This window comes from Populus alba, chromosome 5 (assembly GCF_005239225.2).
Source record: "Populus alba chromosome 5, ASM523922v2, whole genome shotgun sequence".
Lineage (NCBI taxonomy): Eukaryota > Viridiplantae > Streptophyta > Magnoliopsida > Malpighiales > Salicaceae > Populus > Populus alba.
Genome location: NC_133288.1, coordinates 5,993,977 through 6,015,487, shown reverse-complemented (window position 1 = coordinate 6,015,487; position 21,511 = coordinate 5,993,977). Strand labels below are relative to the sequence as shown.

General features: G+C 40.0%; 1 protein-coding gene across 2 annotated transcripts; it reads left to right on the top strand.

The window, feature by feature from the left end:
• Positions 1–324: 324 nt before the first annotated feature.
• On the top strand, positions 325–11,229 carry LOC118039726 (protein CELLULOSE SYNTHASE INTERACTIVE 1). 2 transcript variants are annotated; one of them, XM_035046515.2, is made up of 8 exons: positions 325–523; positions 995–1,140; positions 1,607–1,680; positions 2,606–5,663; positions 6,485–9,029; positions 9,798–10,252; positions 10,520–10,636; positions 10,774–11,229. In XM_035046515.2, exons 2-8 carry the CDS (start codon positions 1,075–1,077, stop codon positions 10,912–10,914), a joined length of 6,456 nt encoding a protein of 2,151 aa, XP_034902406.1. In that variant the 5' UTR covers positions 325–523; positions 995–1,074; the 3' UTR covers positions 10,915–11,229. The 2 variants fall into 2 exon arrangements, with proteins under 2 accessions (XP_034902406.1, XP_034902413.1); XM_035046522.2 differs by having other exon boundaries at positions 517–654.
• The last annotated feature ends 10,282 nt before the right edge of the window (positions 11,230–21,511 follow it).

Below are 21,511 nucleotides of genomic sequence, written 5' to 3'. Positions count from 1 at the left end.
TATTTTTATGTGTTAATTTCAAAAAATAAATTTTTAAAAATAAAAAAATATCATTAATATATATTTTAATATTAAAAATTATTTTAAAAATAACGAAGGATATTTGCATACAATCTTGTATGCCCAGATGCCTACCTTTCCAGTCAACTTTCATGAACGTTAGCCAAAAATCCAAGCTGAGGCAAAGCCAAGCCAAGCCGCAAAGACAAACAATGAAAGTCCAGGTAAGCTTGAAGCTGTCGGTGCTCATTCACTCTCAACCTCTAAAACCACACATGCAGAGAGAAAGCCAACTGCAAACCTTATACGCTCTTTCTCTAAAAACTGAATAAAGAATAATAATAAAAAAAAAACACAATTATTTATTTTTCTCTAAAAAAGTCTGACTGAAAATACTTCATTCTTCTCTCTCTGTCTTTTCCCAATCAAAATGAAATGAAGTGAAGTGCCTTTTTATTTTCTTCCCTTCTCTTCTACGATATCTTTAGATGCTCCTCGTCCTCATCTCTCTCTCCCCCTAGAGGTGAGTCATTACTCACGAGTGATCGACTGATTGAGTTCTTTCTTTGTTGCTAGCTACATTTTTATCACTCTTTCTCTTCATCGATGACGTTTTCTTGTCGTTTCTTTGAAAAATTCTTAAAGAGACTGGAGGTGCTGCTTTTTTTATTATTGTTACTTCATTTTCATTGAAATTCCTTCTGTTATAAAAGAAAAGAAAGAAGGAGTGTCTGTCCTGTCCATTTGAGTTCAGTTCATGATTACGAGTCATGTTGTGGTAAAAAACGACGACGTTTTTTGAGTTGAATTTGGATTTTAATGATCTGCTGTTAGAATTGAATTGAAATGAATTCAAGTCAATGAAGCAACCGAACTCAGTGATGTCGTCACATTCTTATTAATTACAATTAAAAATTAAAATCAGCTCGATTTTATTTTTGTAATTAGCAGCATTAGTTACGCTGACTGACTTGATCTGATTGATACCTTACAGGAGAGTTTGATGTCTTGATTGTGTAAAAAAAGGTAGATCTGGAGACAGACTCATTCTTTTAAGGGAAAAAAAAGGAGAAGATGGCGGCTACACTCGCTTGGAGGTTATCTGCTACCAATGGCAGCAGCCTTGCCACTACTGATCTGGTTGGTCCATTCATTATTCACTGTATTGGATTCGGATAACAGTTTCAAGAAAAAAAATGGAATTTCATTTAATTTTGGATTTACTTTAGTGTCGGAGGCGCTGGATCTCATCCGTTCCCCCCCCTCTATATATATATTTAGATGCTTTTGGTTTTTAAATCCATTGGCGTTTCCGGTTTTCGTTTTATTTTTTTAGAATTTTTTTGTGTATTGCAAATTTGCAATACTATTACTTTCAACTATTAATATTTAATTCCTGAGTGACCCCTCGCGGTCTCTGGTTTCAAATCTGAAAATACTATTGGCAGCAAACTAGTTTTGAAGTTGAATTTTGTGATGGTTTCATTTAGTTTATGTTTAGTTAAATATTAAATGACACTCTCTTGTTTCATGATTGCAGGAAAAAAATGGCAATAGTTTATGTTTGGTTAATGTTAAATGACACTCTTTTGTATCATGATTGCAGGAAAAAAATGGCAATCTAAAAATTCAAGATTCAGAGCCTCCAACTCCTCGTTCAGTTATGAAGATGGGTGTGAGGTGAGTTGAGAATTTAATTATGTGGCTGATGAGGTCGATATCCTGTTGTGATTACTTTGCTTTTGCCAATGCTTTTAATATCTACCATGGTCATGTGCTATCCCTTGGTGATTAATTTTTTTGTAATATTGGGTAGCAGCACTATAGGTGCAAAATGCTCCATACTGATGCTAATACTTTTGTGTTGATCAGAGATTTGAGTGTATGTGCTTCCAAAATGTCTTAAAAGGAACTGAGGGTCCACTTCTTGTTTGCATCTACCTTTTGTGTTTCAATACACATTCTCTGCATCGAGTGAACGTGACCTCTAGAAACCATAAATCAATAACCTTCAAGCTTTTAGTTTCTGAATTGATTTTCACTTTGTTGAATTATACAATTCTAGTCCTGTTTCCACTATTTCTAGATTGATTTTGGACACATTTACTTCAAATCAGAAAAATGACATAAAATGTTGGTTGAAATTTTCTTTTATAGGAATGCATCTAATAAGTTCTGATTTCAAGATACTTTTTTCTAATTCAGAAGTAAATGAAAGTTCCTTTGCAATTACCAGATGTAATGAACTGGAATAGAGCCTTGTGCCATTAAGAGCAAACCACAGTCCTATGAGAATGAATTCTGTTACTGATGCTATATTTGTTTTTAAATTATTGTTCAGCATTTTTTATTTCTTGTCATCCTGTTCCAGATTTCTGTTCTGTCCATGTTTTACTTTTCTAGCGCTTTCAATTTGAAATATCTCATTTTATGTTTTTGTGCTGGTTCTCTCTACTGAATATTAATAACTGCATTTCCTTTTATGAGTTTTCACTAGTAATAACTTTTTTCCATAAAATGAGGTCAACTAAGAGGAAGTTTCTCATAGTGCCTAAAAGCAATGAAAATTGTTGCCCAATTTTCTCATTTAATAAATTATTTTCAGAGACCGTACTGGTAGCATGGAGGATCCAGATGGCACGCTAGCAAGTGTTGCACAATGCATTGAGCAGCTGCGCCGGAGCTCCTCATCTGTACAAGAGAAGGAGCATGCATTGAGACAGTTGCGAGAACTTGTTGAGACGCGTGAAAATGCTCTCAGTGCTGTTGGATCTCACTCTCAAGCAGTTCCGGTGCTTGTTTCTCTTCTCCGGTCTGGATCACTGGGGGTTAAGATACAGGCTGCTACTGTCTTAGGTTCTCTCTGCAAGGAGAATGAACTAAGGGTAAAGGTCTTACTTGGAGGATGCATCCCACCGTTGCTAGGTCTACTCAAGTCTAGCTCCGAAGAAGGTCAAATTGCAGCAGCAAAGACGATATATGCTGTGTCTCAGGGTGGTGCTAAGGATCATGTTGGATCAAAAATTTTTTCAACTGAAGGAGTTGTGCCTGTGCTCTGGGAGTTGCTTCGTAATGGGCTCAAAACAGGTAAATTAGTTGATAACTTGTTGACTGGAGCATTAAGAAACCTCTCCAGCAGCACTGAGGGATTTTGGTCTGCAACAATACAAGCTGGAGGAGTGGATGTTCTGGTTAAGTTGCTCACAACAGGACAGTCAGACACACAAGCTAACATCTGCTTTCTTCTTGCGTGCATGATGATGGAAGATGAATCTATTTGTTCCAAGGTATTAGCTGCAGAGGCTACTAAACAGTTGCTCAAGCTGTTAGGACCTGGCAATGAAGCCTCTGTGAGAGCAGAAGCTGCAGGTGCCCTTAAGTCTCTTTCTGCACAGTGCAAAGATGCAAGGCAAGAGATAGCTAAATCTAATGGTATTCCTGCTCTGATAAACGCTACAATAGCTCCTTCAAAAGAATTCATGCAGGGGGAGTATGCCCAAGCATTACAGGAGCATGCAATGTGTGCCCTGGCAAATATTTCTGGTGGCTTGTCATTTGTTATCTCAAGCCTCGGTCAAAGCCTTGAATCATGCTCTTCTCCTGCCCAGACTGCTGATACTTTAGGAGCTTTGGCTTCGGCTTTGATGATATATGATAGCAAAGCTGAATCCACCAGGGCATCAGATCCTGTTGTTATTGAGCAGACTTTAGTTAACCAGTTCAATCCTCATTTACCATATCTTGTGCAGGAACGTACCATAGAAGCATTAGCTAGTTTGTATGGGAATGCCATACTTTCAGTTAAACTCGCGAATTCTGAAGCAAAACGGTTGCTTGTTGGTTTGATTACAATGGCAACCAATGAAGTTCAGGATGAGCTTGTAAGAGCTCTTCTTGCACTTTGCAATAATGAAGGCAGTCTATGGCGTTCACTTCAAGGACGTGAAGGAGTTCAGCTATTGATATCCCTGCTTGGGCTTTCATCAGAACAGCAGCAGGAATGTGCAGTGGCATTGCTTTGCCTTCTATCTAATGAAAACGATGAAAGCAAGTGGGCCATCACTGCTGCTGGTGGTATACCTCCCCTTGTTCAAATTCTAGAGACAGGATCCGCTAAAGCCAAGGAAGATTCTGCTACTATCCTTAGGAACTTGTGCAATCACAGTGAAGATATACGTGCATGCGTTGAAAGTGCTGATGCTGTTCCTGCTTTGCTATGGCTACTGAAGAATGGGAGCCTCAATGGGAAAGAAATTGCAGCAAAGACTTTAAATCATTTGATACATAAATCTGATACAGCTACTATTAGCCAGCTCACTGCATTGTTAACCAGTGATCTACCTGAATCAAAAGTGTATGTCCTGGATGCTCTAAGAAGCATGCTTTCTGTAGTTCACTTGAGTGATGTACTACGGGAGGGCAGTGCTGCAAATGATGCGATTGAGACAATGATTAAGATATTGAGCTCTACTAAAGAAGAGACCCAGGCCAAGTCTGCCTCTGCTTTGGCTGGAATTTTTGAAACTAGAAAGGATTTACGTGAAAGCAGCATCTCTGTTAAAACACTTTGGTCAGTGATGAAGTTGCTAAATGTTGAATCTGAAAACATCTTAGCAGAGTCATCTCATTGTCTTGCTTCAATATTTCTTTCAATTAAAGAGAACCGGGATGTGGCTGCTGTTGCTCGTGATGCGTTATCCCCTTTAATTGCACTAGCTAACTCATCGACCTTGGAAGTTGCTGAACAGGCAACATGTGCTCTTGCAAATCTTATTTTGGATGGTGAAGTTTCAAAAAAAGCAATTCCAAATGAAATTATTGTGCCTGCAACAAGGGTTTTGCGTGAAGGCACAATTTCTGGAAAGACCCATGCAGCAGCAGCGATCGCTCGTCTCCTTCATTCTCGTAGAATTGATAATTCCATAACCGATTGTGTCAATCATACTGGAACAGTACTCACATTAGTTTCTTTTCTAGAATCTGCTAGTGGCAGATCTGCTGCCACATCAGAGGCTCTGGCTGCACTTGCTATTTTGTCAAGGTCAGAAGGGGCTAGTGGACACATCAAACCAGCATGGGCAGTTTTAGCTGAATTTCCAAACCACATATCCCCAATAGTTTTGTCGATTGCAGATGCAACACCCTTGTTGCAGGACAAGGCTATCGAAATATTGTCACGACTTTGCCGAGATCAGCCTTTTGTTTTAGGAAATGCGGTTGCTAGTGCCTCTGGATGTATACCGTCTGTGGCTAGAAGGGCGATTGATTCCACAAGCCCAAAGGTCAAAATTGGGGGAGCTGCACTTCTTATTTGTGCTGCCAAAGTTAGTCACCAGAGGGTGGTGGAAGATCTTAACCAATCAAATTCATGTAGTCACCTTATTCAATCACTTGTCACAATGCTTTGTTCCGCAGACACTTCTCCTTCAGGAAACCTGGTTGATGATGACAGGGAGGTCATTAGCATATACAGACATGCTAAAGAAGGTGAGAGTGGTGAATCCCATAAAGCAACAGCAGTTATTTATGATTATAACTTGGCTGTTTGGCTACTTTCGGTTCTTGCCTGCCACGATGAGAAAAGTAAAATTGTTATAATGGAGGCTGGAGCAGTTGAAGTCCTCACCAACAGAATCTCCAGTTGTTATTTGCAGTACAGTCAGGTGAAACCTCTTTTTTTCCTCTTGAACTGAAGGTTTTCCAGTGTCTAGTGCCATAAGCTCTCAATACCAATGAAAATTTTGATTTCTATGGATTGACATAGCAAACGAGTCAAGCCAAGCTTTGATACATTTAGATCAGTTTCATCTCATTTTAGTGGGTTCAAACTTGGCTTGTGCTTGTGGCGAGTCTAAGACATGAAGCTCAAGCTTTGTTCCTCGGGCTTCTTTTGATTTAACATATTAGACTGATAAAATAAGCAAATAAACAAGCTGAGCTTGACCTTGGATTCATCATGACAAACCATTCAATAAAAAAGCAAACATCTGTATTTTTCAAAAGAATCAAACTAGTGTATCTCACATCAGAAATAAGTTTGATTATATTTGATAATGTAATAATTCTTTTTTTATATGAATTTTTATTTGGCTGATCTAAAATTTTCTTATTATATGCAAGCTTCTTTGTGAATTTTAATTAGTCTAGATGCAAGCCTTTAAATGATGTGGCCCCATAAACTTAGGTGAGCTATCTTGTGATCTTGAACAAATTTAGCTTGATCTAATTCAGTTGTGGCTGTATTAACATTAGGTTTCAAAATAAGCTTGAGCTTGACTCATTCATTCTATTGAATGAGCTTGAATGAGCCTATAATCGAGCTAAGCTTCAAGAGGCTTTGCTCATCTGCTTCCTAGAAGAATTATGAGTTACATCAAAGAAAGCACAAAATTTCACACATTTTCACATGTTATGCAGCAGAGAAATCTGTTCTACATTCTGATTGTCATTAAACTTCATAGCTTCTCTATGTTTACCTGTGCAGAGTGATTTTAGTGAAGACAGCAGCATATGGATTTGTGCTCTACTGCTAGCAATTCTGTTTCAAGACAGAGACATCATACGTGCGCATGCAACCATGAAATCTATACCAGCACTTGCAAACTTGTTGAAGTCAGAGGAGTCTGCAAACAGATATTTTGCTGCACAGGCAATAGCCAGCCTAGTGTGCAATGGTAGTCGGGGAACGCTTCTGTCTGTTGCAAATTCTGGGGCAGCAGGTGGACTCATCTCCTTGCTTGGCTGTGCTGATGGTGATATATCTGATCTTCTGGAATTGTCCGAGGAGTTTGCTTTGGTATGTTATCCAGACCAAGTTGCGCTTGAGAGGTTATTCAGAGTTGAAGACATTAGAGTTGGTGCTACATCTCGCAAAGCAATACCTGCTCTTGTTGATCTACTCAAACCAATTCCAGATCGTCCCGGGGCACCTTTTCTAGCATTAGGACTTTTAAATCAGTTAGCAAAAGACTGTCCTCCAAATAAGACTGTTATGGTTGAATCAGGGATTTTGGAGGCCCTGACTAAGTATCTTTCACTTGGTCTGCAAGATGCAACTGAGGAAGCTGCAACTGATCTGTTAGGGATCCTATTTAGTAGTGCTGAAATTCGGAGACATGAAGCTGCATTTGGTGCTGTCAGTCAACTTGTTGCTGTCCTGCGTTTGGGTGGAAGAGCTGCAAGGTACAGTGCTGCTAAAGCTTTGGAAAGCTTGTTTTCTGCTGATCATATCAGGAATGCAGACACTGCCCGACAAGCTGTCCAACCCTTGGTGGAAATTCTTAATACTGGTCTAGAGAAAGAGCAGCATGCTGCTATTGCTGCATTGGTTAGGTTATTGAGCGAAAACCCATCTAGAGCCCTTGCATTTGCAGATGTTGAAATGAATGCGGTGGATGTCCTTTGCAGGATCCTCTCATCAAATTGCTCAACAGGGCTGAAGGGGGATGCTGCGGAGTTGTGTGGTGTTTTGTTTGGAAACACAAGAATCAGGTCTACAATGGCTGCAGCACGCTGTGTTGAGCCTCTGGTATCTCTCCTTGTAACTGAGTTCAGTCCTGCCCAGTATTCAGTTGTCTGTGCATTAGATAAGCTTGTTGATGATGAGCAACTGGCAGAACTGGTCGCTGCACATGGAGCAGTTATTCCTCTCGTTGGCCTTCTCTATGGTGGGAATTACATGCTTCATGAGGCTATCTCCCGGGCACTTGTGAAGTTGGGGAAAGACAGGCCCGCATGTAAAATGGAAATGGTAAAAGCTGGAGTAATTGAAAGCATACTTGATATCCTCCATGAAGCACCAGATTTTCTCTGTGCAGCATTTGCTGAATTGCTCAGAATATTGACCAATAATGCCAGCATTGCCAAGGGGCCGTCTGCTGCAAAAGTTGTTGGGCCCCTTTTCCTGCTGCTGACAAGACCAGAATTTGGGCCTGATGGACAACATAGTGCTTTGCAGGTTCTAGTTAATATTCTGGAACATCCACAGTGCCGTGCAGATTATAACCTCACCTCTCACCAAACTATCGAGCCACTCATCCCATTGCTTGATTCTCAGGCTCCAGCAGTGCAACAGCTGGCTGCTGAGCTTCTGTCACATCTGCTCATGGAAGAACATCTTCAGAAGGATCCAGTGACACAGCAAGTAATTGGTCCTCTTATACGGGTTCTCAGTTCTGGTATACACATCCTGCAGCAGAGAGCTGTAAAGGCTCTTGTTAGCATTGCACTAATATGGCCAAATGAAATTGCAAAGGAGGGTGGTGTGAGTGAGTTGTCCAAAGTTATATTGCAAGCTGATCCTTCTCTTCCTCATGCCTTGTGGGAATCTGCTGCTTCTGTTTTGGCTAACATCTTGCAGTTTAGTTCTGAATTTTATTTGGAAGTGCCTGTAGCTGTCTTGGTAAGGTTGCTCCATTCTGGTTTGGAAAGCACGGTGGTTGGTGCACTGAATGCTCTTTTGGTGTTAGAAAGTGATGATGGAACAAGTGCTGAAGCTATGGCTGAGAGTGGTGCCATAGAGGCTCTTTTGGAACTTCTGAGAAGCCATCAGTGTGAGGAAACAGCAGCAAGGTTGCTGGAAGTATTACTTAACAACGTGAAAATCAGAGAATCAAAAGCTACTAAAACTGCAATCTTGCCATTGTCACAATACCTTTTAGATCCCCAAACTCAAGCACAACAGGCAAGATTACTGGCCACTTTGGCACTTGGCGATCTATTCCAGAATGAGGGCCTGGCTCGAAGCACCGATGCTGTTTCAGCTTGTCGTGCTCTGGTCAATGTCCTTGAAGAGCAACCAACAGAAGAAATGAAAGTAGTAGCAATATGTGCTTTGCAAAACCTGGTCATGTATAGCCGATCTAATAAAAGAGCTGTTGCAGAGGCTGGCGGTGTTCAAGTTGTATTGGATCTAATCGGTTCAAGTGATCCAGATACATCTGTCCAGGCCGCAATGTTTGTTAAACTTCTTTTCTCCAATCACACCATTCAAGAGTATGCGTCCAGTGAAACAGTCAGAGCCATAACAGGTTAGCTTCTCTTCTCCCTGTGCACAGTTTGTCTACTCTTGGCAGATTTGAGGAGAACACGCCTAATCTTTTTACGATGACATTTTTCTTTGTGGTTTTATGCAGTGGTTTGTAGTTTGGAATGTTATTCTAACATTTAGTTAAACATAATCTCTGAGAAATATGATTTTCTTTCATGCTAAGTTCAGAGGTTAATTGAAGGAGACCAAAATGAAATAGATCTTTACCAGTAAAATGTAAGTTGAGGCAGATTTGGATAGAAATGGTATGGGATCTAATTGGACCAAATGAGTTGCTCGCTAGTTCAGATTTTAACTCGCGGTGAAATAGAGCAGACATCTAAATGTGAGCTAACTTCTCAAACTCTTAACAGATGACGGATCACATGTAAAGTTGAATCAGAGTGTGAAACTGCTTACTATTCTCTATACCATTGGGCAAAATAATAGTAATATTCTGATTATTACTTGAAGCCATGTTGAAATAGAGGGGATGAACAGTAGCCTTTGTGTGTTAGTGAAAATTTTGCGGTGTCCATTTCTTTATTCAAGCTACATGGCCTTTTATTGCTCTTTTCTTGAAAGACATGATAGACAGTGGAGCAACCCTGGCCAGTGGCTAGGTTCATCAGTATTTGGAAATTAGTTTACTTATTGACTTCAGGATTAGGTGTATTGTACTTTCCTATTAAAATGCTATGAGTTTTCTGCCAGGGTGTTTTTTCAATTTTCTTTCACGCTCAGCTTATCATTCTGTTTGGTCCTGCAGCTGCTATCGAAAAGGATTTATGGGCCACTGGGACTGTTAATGAGGAGTATCTCAAATCTCTAAATGCCCTTTTTAGCAACTTCCCAAGGTTGAGAGCCACCGAGCCTGCAACGCTCAGTATACCCCATTTGGTTACATCTCTCAAGACAGGATCAGAAGCATCTCAAGAAGCTGCCTTGGATGCACTGTTTCTTCTTAGGCAAGCTTGGTCAGCATGCCCAGCTGAAGTTTCCAGAGCTCAATCCATTGCTGCTGCAGATGCAATCCCCTTGTTGCAATACTTGATTCAGTCTGGCCCACCTCGATTTCAGGAGAAGGCTGAATTTCTGCTGCAGTGTTTGCCAGGGACATTGGTGGTTATTATCAAGCGTGGAAACAATATGAAGCAGTCGGTGGGGAACCCAAGTGTTTATTGCAAGCTTACCCTTGGAAATACACCACCCAGGCAAACGAAGGTAGAAGCATCTATACATCATCTTGTTTATTTTTTGTGATGTTTGTATCTCCAATCATCATTTATTTTTAAGGAAAAATAAAATAAATAAAAGGTAATTTACATCAATGGATTATCCAATTCATCTATTCCAGCCATCTTTTGATGTCCAACTCCCTATTTTCCTGTTCAAAAGAGAATTTCCTCTCACCATTGCTTTCCCTACTTTTTTTCCCTAGAAATTGCTATTTCAACCTCTCAAAATGAAAAATATTTGTGAACTTTTCAGGTTGTATCAACTGGTCCTAATCCGGAGTTTGATGAGAGCTTTTCATGGTCCTTTGAGAGTCCTCCAAAAGGCCAAAAGCTTCATATCTCTTGCAAAAATAAGAGCAAAATGGGGAAGGTAATTAATGGAACTGAATTTATTTTTTTCCGTGAGAAAACAAATAAAAAAAAGGTTGTTTTGATGTTTATCCACATTTTATCAGAGATTTTTTCTTCACATTGTCATTTAACCTGTCTCTTTTGATCCAACAACAGAGTTCTTTCGGAAAAGTAACAATCCAGATCGATCGGGTTGTAATGCTAGGAGCAGTAGCTGGGGAATACACTCTGATGCCAGAAAGCAAAAGTGGACCCTCGAGGAATTTGGAAATTGAATTCCAGTGGTCTAACAAGTAACAGATGTTAAAGACGAAACAATCATTCGACACAAATTGAGATTTTAGGGAGAAAATATGATCAATTCGGTTACCTATCCCCATTCCAGTGTAAATAGTTTGCCAGAGGATCTGATTTTTGTAGTTGTTTTCCAAGAGCCGTAAGATAGCAATTTTTTCAAACGTATTCTTTTGTAATCCGAGTTTCCTATAATTTCTGGGCCGAACCACAAGAAGAAACATACGAGTTTTCTTTGTAATTTTTGTTACCCATAGTAACGTGCTTGTCAAACCGAGATGAAAATAATAATAATAGTAACTGTTCTGGTTTCGGATATGAACATATTTTAGATATGTTGTCGTTCGATCATTATGAAAGAAATAGCAAATGCTTTATTGTCTTCTTCCAGAAATCTCCGTAGCCTGACCTGTGCAGATGGTCGAAGTAGAAGAGTGTGATTGCTCATCCGAAGGACGAAGAGGAAATTGCGGGGAAAGAAAGTGAAGATATAAGGAGTGAGAGGAGGAGATGAATGCGATGGGAGGTATTAACACAAAGCCCAGATGAAATTCTTCTCTTGGATTGGAAGAAGTAGGCAAAAATCGGTGAGAACTGAGGATGGTTATTGCATATCAATATATATAATTACAAGTTTTCATTTCTAATACATGTTGGATCTCGGAATTAAGTTACAGGTTTTTGGTGGCTTCCAAGATAGTATTATTGATTGCATAAGTAATGGCTTTATAGCCTGTTACAGAGAAAGGAAATATAACAGAAAACAAACTTCATGTATTTTATTTCTAAGATCGTGTACGTGATATAAGACTAAATCAAATTGCAACTGATTGCCCTACAAACTAGGACATTATTAACAGAACAAGTAATCCACTAAACAGTAAGTAAGTCTTGGAAATTCTAATACTTCAACATCCTCCCGTAAGCTGAACTGCATCAGTGCATTCAGTTTACTCAAGGCATTAGATACATGCCAAGCTTGTCTCTCAGCTTCAAAAAAACCTCTAGTTTCAAAGGTTTAGTCATAATATCAGATACCTGCTCTTGTGTACTGCAGTGCACTAATTCCACTACCTCATCTCTTGTAAGTTCACGTAAGAAATGAAACCTTACGTCAATATGTTTACTTCGCCCATGCAACACTGGATTCCTTGAAAGTTTAATGGCAGAGTTATTGTCACAATAGATAGTAGTGCACATACTTTGAACGTGACCAAGTTTTTCAAGAATTCTACGTAACCAGACCCCTTGACATGCACACGAAGCTGTTGCTATGAACTCTGCTTCTATTGTAGATAACATCGCCACTGGTTGCTTTCTTGAAGACCATGAAACCGCCCCTGTTCCTAGCATAAACACATACCCAGATGTACTTTTTCGATCATCAACGTCTCCTGCATAGTCACTATCTGCAAAGGCTATTAAGCTTCCATCACCTCCTTTTCTGCTAAACTTCCATCACCAATTCCAAGCTCCATAGTGCCCTTTAAGTATCTTAGTATTCTCTTGCCAGCTTGCAGATGCATTTCGGTTGGTTTCTCCATGTATCTACTGATCAGCCCAACAACATACATGAGATCAGGTCTTGTGGTTGTCAAATACAACAAGCTTCCAACCAATTTCTTGTATTCTGTAGCATCCACGTTCTCTACGCTGCCTTCATGCTTTGACAGTTTACATCCTGGAACAATTGGATTCTTCACAGGATTGCTCCTTTCCATGCCAAACCTTTCAAGCACCTCTTTAGCATACTTGCGTTGACATATGAAAATTCCATCTGAATTTTGTACCACCTCTACACCAAAAAAATACTTCATTCTACCAAGATCAGACATATCGAACTCCCTCTTCATTAACTCCTTGAAATTTCTGAATATCTTCTCATCATTTCCTGTAAAAATAAGATCATCTACATAGAGACTAACAATCAGCAGCTTCCCTTCGTCACAATATTTTATAAATAATGTGTGCTCACAGAAACATTTTTCAAACCCTTCTTTGGCAAAGTATGCCTCAATTTTGCTGTACCAGGCGCGAGGAGCTTGCTTAAGCCTGTATAATGCCGTCTTTAGCCTATTGTCACGACCCGAATCCCGGATCCGTGACCGACACATAGGCAAGGTTCCCCTCCAAGGTTCCGTACCTATACGAACCCAAACTTACATACAAACTTATCCTTCAAAACTCAGTTAGAGTTGTTCAACGCAGCAGTAACAACAAAACTAACTTTATAACATAATTCGATTGTCTTAATACAAGAGTTCATATATATTCATAGTTTTGGAGCACTAACTTGACATAAAAGGAAGGTACAAATTACAACCAAAAAGCAGGTTCAGAAGATTCAACAAAAATGATCTTCTATCAAGCTATAAGCCTGAAAAGGATAAATAATGAGAGGGTGAGTTCAACAACTCAGTGAGTAGATAACATTCAATATACACACACGAGGTAATATAACAATGAGAAATATATATACAAGTATGGCTCTAGGTTCTTATAGAAAAGGTTTCTCAAATAGGCCATAACAAGAAGATTATATGGTAAAGTTCGTCAGAAAATCAAAATGCAATGAGCATGAGGCTCCGTACTGTGGGATGATCAGTCCACACAGGTTGGTGACTCCCCCGACCAACTAGGGTTCAGATACGATGTGCACAAAGACTAACACTACCCTGTTAGCATGGGTATTCTGACTGACATATCATAGGTTCATAATCATAATCTAACAAACATATTCATATCTCAAAGCTCAACTCATGACATCAATCAAATGAGGAGCTATCAATTCAGAAGTCAATTCAAAATATATGTTGGTTCATATCAAGAATTCAGATTCAATAATTGATCATGCTTTATCATAACAAGGATAATACTCAACATATATATTATCAAGAAGCATGATTCAATTCATATTAACAAATCAAATATTTATACTATTTCTCATGCATATGGAAAATTATCCACTCACTTGGCTCAAAAGCAAACAGAAGCCAAAAGCAGACACCGAAGAAAATCCTACTGACGTCCCGCCGGTGGAATATCAGGATTATCTGAATACAAAAGAGACATATTCAAGAATGACTCGAAAGAACATTTAACCTATTTAATACAGTTAACTAAGGGTCTATTCCATAACCCTATATGGTTTTTGAACTAACTAGTCAATTTTCTCAAAAACCCAAAATCTAACGGTTTTCCCGAAATCTAATCCATAATAAAAACAACTAATAAAATTGGTAATAATTCACTAAATAAACCTTAATTATTCATCAAACTAATATGAAAAAGCTAATATTACAGCTAGGGACTAATCTGGAATTTATCATATTTTTAGGGCCAAATTGTAACTTTTATCAAATGGAGGACCAAACTAAAATTTGTCATAATCCATGAATATACTGAAATTATGACCTCAATTAATCCTCAATTTTGTCCAGGATGTATCATTATGCTTCAGGGACCATTCTGGAATTTTACCAAATTTTTAGGGTCAAATTGTAATTTTTGTCAAATTGGAGGACCAAATTGAAAGTGTTAAATTATCTTATCTATACAGAAATTCTGCCCATAATTCATATGTTATTCTGTTCAGAATCTCGGAATATGCTCCAGGGACCAATTTGTAATTTTCCAAAGTTCGAGGACTAAACTGTAATTTTCACAAATTGAGGGACCAAATTGAATTTTCGTCATCTTCAACCTCCATTCCAGAATTTTAACAGAAACCCCACTGTTCTCCCCTGATTTTTAACTTAAAATTCACCATTCAAACAAAACTCTAACTCAAAATCATCACAATCTTCCATAATCAACAAATCATCATCACAACAATCCCCATCATTCAATTTAATTCATGAATTTAAAACCAAAACACAAATTCTCAAAACCCTAACATTCATCAAAACTGAAATTAAAGCTTAATTAACATATTATACACATTAAACAACCTAAATCTTACCTTTAAACTTATTTCCTCAACTCCTTTCCTTTTTCCCTTACTTTCCCCTCTTGTCTCTTCTTCTTCTTCTTCCCTTCTCTCCTCCCGTCAGTTTTTCAATCTTAATTTCAGGTCTCTCTTTGTTTTTTTTTTCTATTTATATTTATTATGTTTATCTAATTACCACACTACCCCTCATTCATTTATATCCTCTCTTTAAGCCTCTAAGGGCTTTGTTGTAATATCCTATCTTATTAATTTCAAAACATTACACCTATAAACCTTGTGTTCCTCTCCTGGCTTTTCATAACCTTGAGGTTGATCAATGAACACTGCCTCAATTAATTCCCCATGAAAAAATGTGCTTTTGACATCCAGCTGGAAAACACACCACCCTTTGTGAGCTGCAAGAGCTAAAATTGTTCTAATTGGATCCCACCTAGCCACCGGTGCAAAGACTTCATTGTAATCAATCCCCTGTCTTTGAGAGTATCCCTTTGCTACAAGTCGGGCTTTATGCTTGTCCACATCTCCTCTTTCATTAAACTTTGTCTTAAACACCCATTTCACTCCTATTCTTTTAGCTCCAGTCGGCAGTTCAGTTAGTTCCCATGTCTCATTTTTGTTAATAGCTCCTATCTCCATATCCATTGCCTCTCTCCATTTCATGCTCTTGTATGCTTCCTCAAATGTGTCTGGATCGTCAGTTGAAGTAAAAATTACCAGACTGTGCCTTTCATTTTCATCAGATAAACCTGTACTGGTTACATAATCTTTCAACCATGCTGGCTGCTTTCGACTCCTTCCTTGATTTGAACTCAGTGGTGTTTCCTCAGATAACTTGGTTGGTGGTGAGTTATCTGTTTCTTCATTTTGTTCAATTTGCACATCTTCCAAGCCTTCTTCGTCCTCGTTAACAACATCATCTTCATTATCACCGTCAACAGCATTATCACCTTCACATTCTAACACATCACGTTTCACCTCTTCTGCACTTCTACCCCAATTCCACTTTTCATCCTCAACGCACACTATATCTCTGCTGATCACTATCTTCTTTGAAGTTGGATCATAAAGTTTGTATGCTTTCGATTCCTCACTCACACCTAAAAGAACACATTTGACACTCTTATTATCCAACTTCTTTCTTTGGCTGTCAGGCACATGAACATGAGCCACACATCCAAATACACGAAAATGATCAACACAAGGCTTTATTCCACTCCAAGCCTCTTCAGGAGTAACATCTTTGACAGCTAGAGTGGGACTCCGATTCAGCACATAAACAGACCAATTAACAGCTTCTGGCCAGAACTCTTTTGGTACTTCTTTTCCTGACAGCATGTTACGTACTATGTTCATTATGGTACGATTCTTTCTTTCAGCAACTCCATTTTGTTGTGGAGTGTAAGCTGTGGTAAGTTGTCTATTAACTCCATGTATGCTGCAGAAATTGTTGAATTCAAGTGAGGTGAACTCTCCACCTCTATCGGTTCTTAAGCAGCAAATTTCATCTCCAATCTCCTTCTCCACAAATACTTTATATACTTCTTAAACATAACTAATGCTTCAGATTTTTCAGATAAATATGCCCAAGTCTTTCTATTGTAATCATCAATGAAGGTGATTATATACCTTTTGCCACTGTTGGATTTCGGTAAAATAGGTCCACAAATATCTGCATGGACCAGTTGAATCTGCTTAGATGCCCTCCACAAGCTTTTCTTTGGTTTTGCTTCTCGATGTTGCTTCCCAATCATACAGTCATCACACACTTTTGATGAAGCCTTGAGCATTGGAAAACCTCTTACCATCTCCTTATAGTGCAAAGTTCTCAATCCCTTGAAATTTAAGTGTCCATACCGACAGTGCCACAATTGTGTGTTGTCTTCAGATGTGATTTGAAGACAGGTTGAAGTTGGACAGATTATAGAAGCAAGTACAACAAACATTCTGTTGGGTGACATCTGTGTTTGTATAATTAAGCCTCTTCTAGGATGATAAATATTACACATGCCATGCTCGATGAGAATAGATAAATTCTTTTCTTGAAGCTGACCAATGCTTAAGAGATTATTTCTTAACTCAGGTATAAAATAGACTTCGGTTATCGCCTGAATTAATCCATTTATATGCAGCTTGACATGTCCTTTTCCCATAGCCATCATTCTTGAATTATCTCCAAGCTTTACCGATTGTCTGAATGCTTCATCAAGATAAAAAAACCAATCTTTGATTCCACACATGTGGTTGCTGCAGCCTGAGTCGAGAAACCATACATTCTCCCTTGTTGATTGATTTTCCTCCACATATGCCATCAGAAGCATCTCTACTTCTTCATCTAATTCTGCGTAATTTGCCAATTTCTCCCCACTAGGACATTCATATTGGAAATGTCCTAGTTTCTGACAATTATAGCACTGCACTAAGGCTTTGTTGAAGGATTGCCTACCCCTGCCTCGACCTCTTCCTCTGAAATCTCCACGAGCTCTTCTTCTCCCTTCAACTTTGTGTTCATATCTTCCTCCACTCCTTTCTGAATTGATGATGTTTAAAGCATGCTCTTCTTCCTTTTGGCCTTGCATCCTCTGTTCATGAACTAACAAGCTGCTTTGAAGCTCATCTATGGTCATGATAGAGAGGTCATTGGACTCTTCTATGGAACAGACGACATAATTGAACTTGAAAGTCATTGATCTTAAGATTTTTTCAATGATTATGGTATTCTCCATCTTTTCTCCATGCGCCTTCATCTTATTTGCAATGGTCAATGTCCTGGCAAAATACTCATCAACTTTTTCACCCTCCATGCCAAGGATTTCGAACTCTCTCCTCAAAGCTTGTAGTTGAGCACGTTTAACCTTGGTAGAGCCTTGATACTCCAGTCGCATTGAATCCCAGATAGCCTTCGTGGTCTCCTTATTGAGTATGGTCTCAATAATAGTCCTATCTATAGCTTGGAATAGATAGTTCTTAACTTTCAAATCTTTCAGTTTCTGATCATCGTTGCTCTTTCGTTGCGCCTCTATTGTCTCTACCCCGTCCACTGGTGCAGGAATTCCATTCTCTATCAATTCCCAGTATTCCTTTGATCTAAGAAAGTTTTCCATGAGCATGGCCCAATGGTCATAATGACCATCAAATCTTGGTATTGCTGGCTGAACAAAGCTGCTGTTGTTCTTTGTTGCCATGAGTTTCTGATTCTTCTTATTGTTGCTAAGCTCTTTTGCTTTCTTCTCAAGAAACTGCAGTTTCTTAAAATAACACAACCAAGCCTCTATGATGAAGCTCTAATACCAAATGTTGGATCTCAGAATTAAGTTACAGGTTTTTGGTGGCTTCCAAGATAGTATTATTGCAATGATAATTTATAGCCTATTACAGAGAAAGGAAATATAACAGAAAACAAACTTCACGTATTCTACTCCTAAAAAGGATCGTGGTACGTGATATAACACTAAATCAAATTGCAACTGATTGAAGCCCCTACAAACTAGGACATTATTAAGAGAACAAGTAATGGCCACATAAACAGTAAGTAAGTCTTGGAAATTCTAATACTTCAAAAACATATGTTGATTTCCAGAGCAGCACAACTCACAAACAGTATAAAGTATAACTTTGTTGCCACTTGTGATCACAAACTCAGGAATTTGCATCACACAACAGATTCATTAGTACTGTGAACTCAGGAATTTGCAACAGGAAATTAATGGATAATCATTATCATTGATAATCTTTCTTCTAAATGTCAACAACTAGTCTCTACCTATGGATGACGGAATGATTTCACCTCTCTCTCTCGTCTTGATTCCGAGAAGCATTTTCCTGATTCGATGCAATTCAACCACAACGTTGGAAATGCCCATCCTCTCACCTGGCAATTCTGCAGAACAAGCAAGCCCTGCCTTGATAATTGAAACCATACATTCCTGACTCGGTGAGTTTCGCGACATTCCGACTCTGATGCCCCGGTTGCCGAAATTCAGTTGCCTTTGAATTTTGGGTGATCCCTCTTGAGCATGTATGCTTCTGCTACTTGTTCCACATCAGACTTCTTCCGCAAACTGCAAAACGCTCTAACTCGGTGAGTTTCGCGGCATTCCGACTTCGATGCCCCGCTTGCCGAAATTCAGTTGCCTTTGAATTTCGGGTGATCCCTCTTGAGCATGTATGCTTCTGCTACTTGTTCTAATCAGACTTCTTGCGCAAACGGCAAAACGCTCTGACTCGGTGAGTTTCGCGGCATTCCGACTTCGATGCCACGGTTGCCGAAATTTAGTTGCCTTTGAATTTCGGGTGATCCCTTTTGAGCATGTATGCTTCAGCTACATGTTCTCCATCAGACTTCATCCGCAAAAGGCGAAGCGCTCTGACTCGGTGAGTTTCGCAGCATTCCGACTTCGATGCCCCGGTTGCCGAAATTGAGTTCCCTTTGAATTTCGGGTGATCCCTCTTGAGCATGTATGCTTGTGCTACTTGTTCTACCTCAGACTTCTTCCGCAAACGGCGAAGCACTTTGATTCGGTGAGTTTCGCAGCATTCCGACTTCGATGCCCCGGTTGCCGAAATTCAGTTGCCTTTGAATTTCAGGTTATCTCTCTTGAGCATGTATGTTTCTCATACTTGTTCTACATCAGACTTATTCCGTAAACTGCGAAACGCTTCGACTTGGTGAGTTTCGCGGCATTCCGACTTCGATGCCCCGGTCGCCGAAATTCAGTTGCATTTGAATTTCAGGTTATCTCTCTTGAGGATGTATGCTTCTCCTACTTTTTCAATTTCAGACTTCTTCCGCAAACAGCGAAACGCTTCGACTTGGTGACTTTCACAACATTTCGACTTCGATGCCCTGGTTGCCGAAATGCAGTTGCCTTTGAATTTCGGGTGATCCCTCTTGAGCATGTATGCTTCTACTACTTGTTCTACATCAGCCTTCTTCCGGAAATGGCGAACCGCTTTGACTCGGTGAGTTTCGCAGCATTCCGACTTCGATGCCCCGGTTGCTGAAATTCAGTTGCTTTTGAATTTCGGTTAATCTCTCCTGAGCATGTATGCTTCTGCTACTTGTTCTACATCAGACTTCATCCGCAAACGGCGAAGTGCTCTGACTCGGTGAGTTTCGCGGCATTCCGACTTCGATGCCCTGGTTGCCAAAATTTAGTTGCCTTTGAATTTCGGGTGATCCCTCTTCAGCATGTATGCTTGTGCTACATGTTCTACATCAGACATCATCCGCAAACGGCGAAGCGCTCTGACTCGATGAGTTTCGCAGCATTCCGACTTCGATGCCCCGGTTGCCGAAATTCAGTTGCCTTTGAATTTCAGGTTATCTATCTTGATCATGTATGTTTCTCATACTTGTTCTACATCAGACTTCTTCCGGAAACTGCGAAAAGCTTCAACTCGGTGAGTTTCGCGGCATTCCGCCTTTGATGTCCTAGTCGCCGAAATTCAGTTGCATTTGAATTTCAATTTATCTCTCTTGAGGATGTATGCTTCTCCTACTTGTTCTACATCAGACTTCTTCCGCAAACAGCGAAACGCTTCGACTCGGTGAGTTTCGCGGCATTCCGACTTCGATGCCCCGGTCGTCGAAATTCAGTTGCATTTGAATTTCAGGTTATCTCTCTTGAGGATGTATGCTTCTCCTACTTGTTCTACATCATACTTCTTCCGCAAACAGCGAAACGCTTCGACTTGGTGTGTTTCGCGGCATTCCGACTTCGATGCCCCGGTTGCCGAAATTCAGTTGCTTTTGAATTTCGTGTGATCCCTCCTAAGCAAGTATGCTTGTGCTACTTGTTCTACATCAGACTTCTTCCGCAAACGGCGAAGCACTTTGACTCGGTGAGTTTCGCGGCATTACGATTTCGATGCCCCGGTTGCCGAAATTCAGTTGCCTTTGAATTTCGGGTGATCCCTCTTGAGCATGTATGCTTCTACAACTAGTTCTCTATCAGACTTCTTCCGCAAATGACGAAACGCTCTGACTCGGTGATTTTCGCGGCATTCCGACATCGACACCCCGGTTGCCGAAATTTAGTTGCCTTTGAATTTCGGGTGACCCCTCTTAAGCATGTATGCTTCTGCTACATGTTCTACATCAGACTTCATCCGCAAACGGCGAAGTGCTCTGACTCGGTGAGTTTCGCGGCATTCCGACTTCGATGCCCCGGTTGCCGAAATTGAGTTGCCTTTGAATTTCGGGTGATCCCTCTTGAGCATGTATGCTTGTGCTACATGTTCTACATCAGACATCATCCGCAAACGGCGAAGCGCTCTGACTCGGTGAGTTTCGCAGCATTCCGACTTCGATGCCCCGGTTGCGGAAATTGATTGCCTTTGAATTTCGGGTGATCCCTGATGAGCATGTATGCTTCTACAACTAGTTCTATATCAGACATCTTCCGCAAACGACGAAACGCTCTGACTCGGTGAGTTTCACGGCATTCCGCCATCGACGCCCCGGTTGCCGAAATTCAGTTGCCTTTGAATTTCGGGTGATCCCTCTTGAGCATGTATGCTTTTGCTACTTGTTCTACATCAGACTTCTTCCGCAAACAGCGAAACGCTTGGACTTGGTGACTTTCGCGGCATTTCGACTTCGATGCCCCGGTTGCCGAAATGCAGTTGCCTTTGAATTTCGGGGGATCCCTC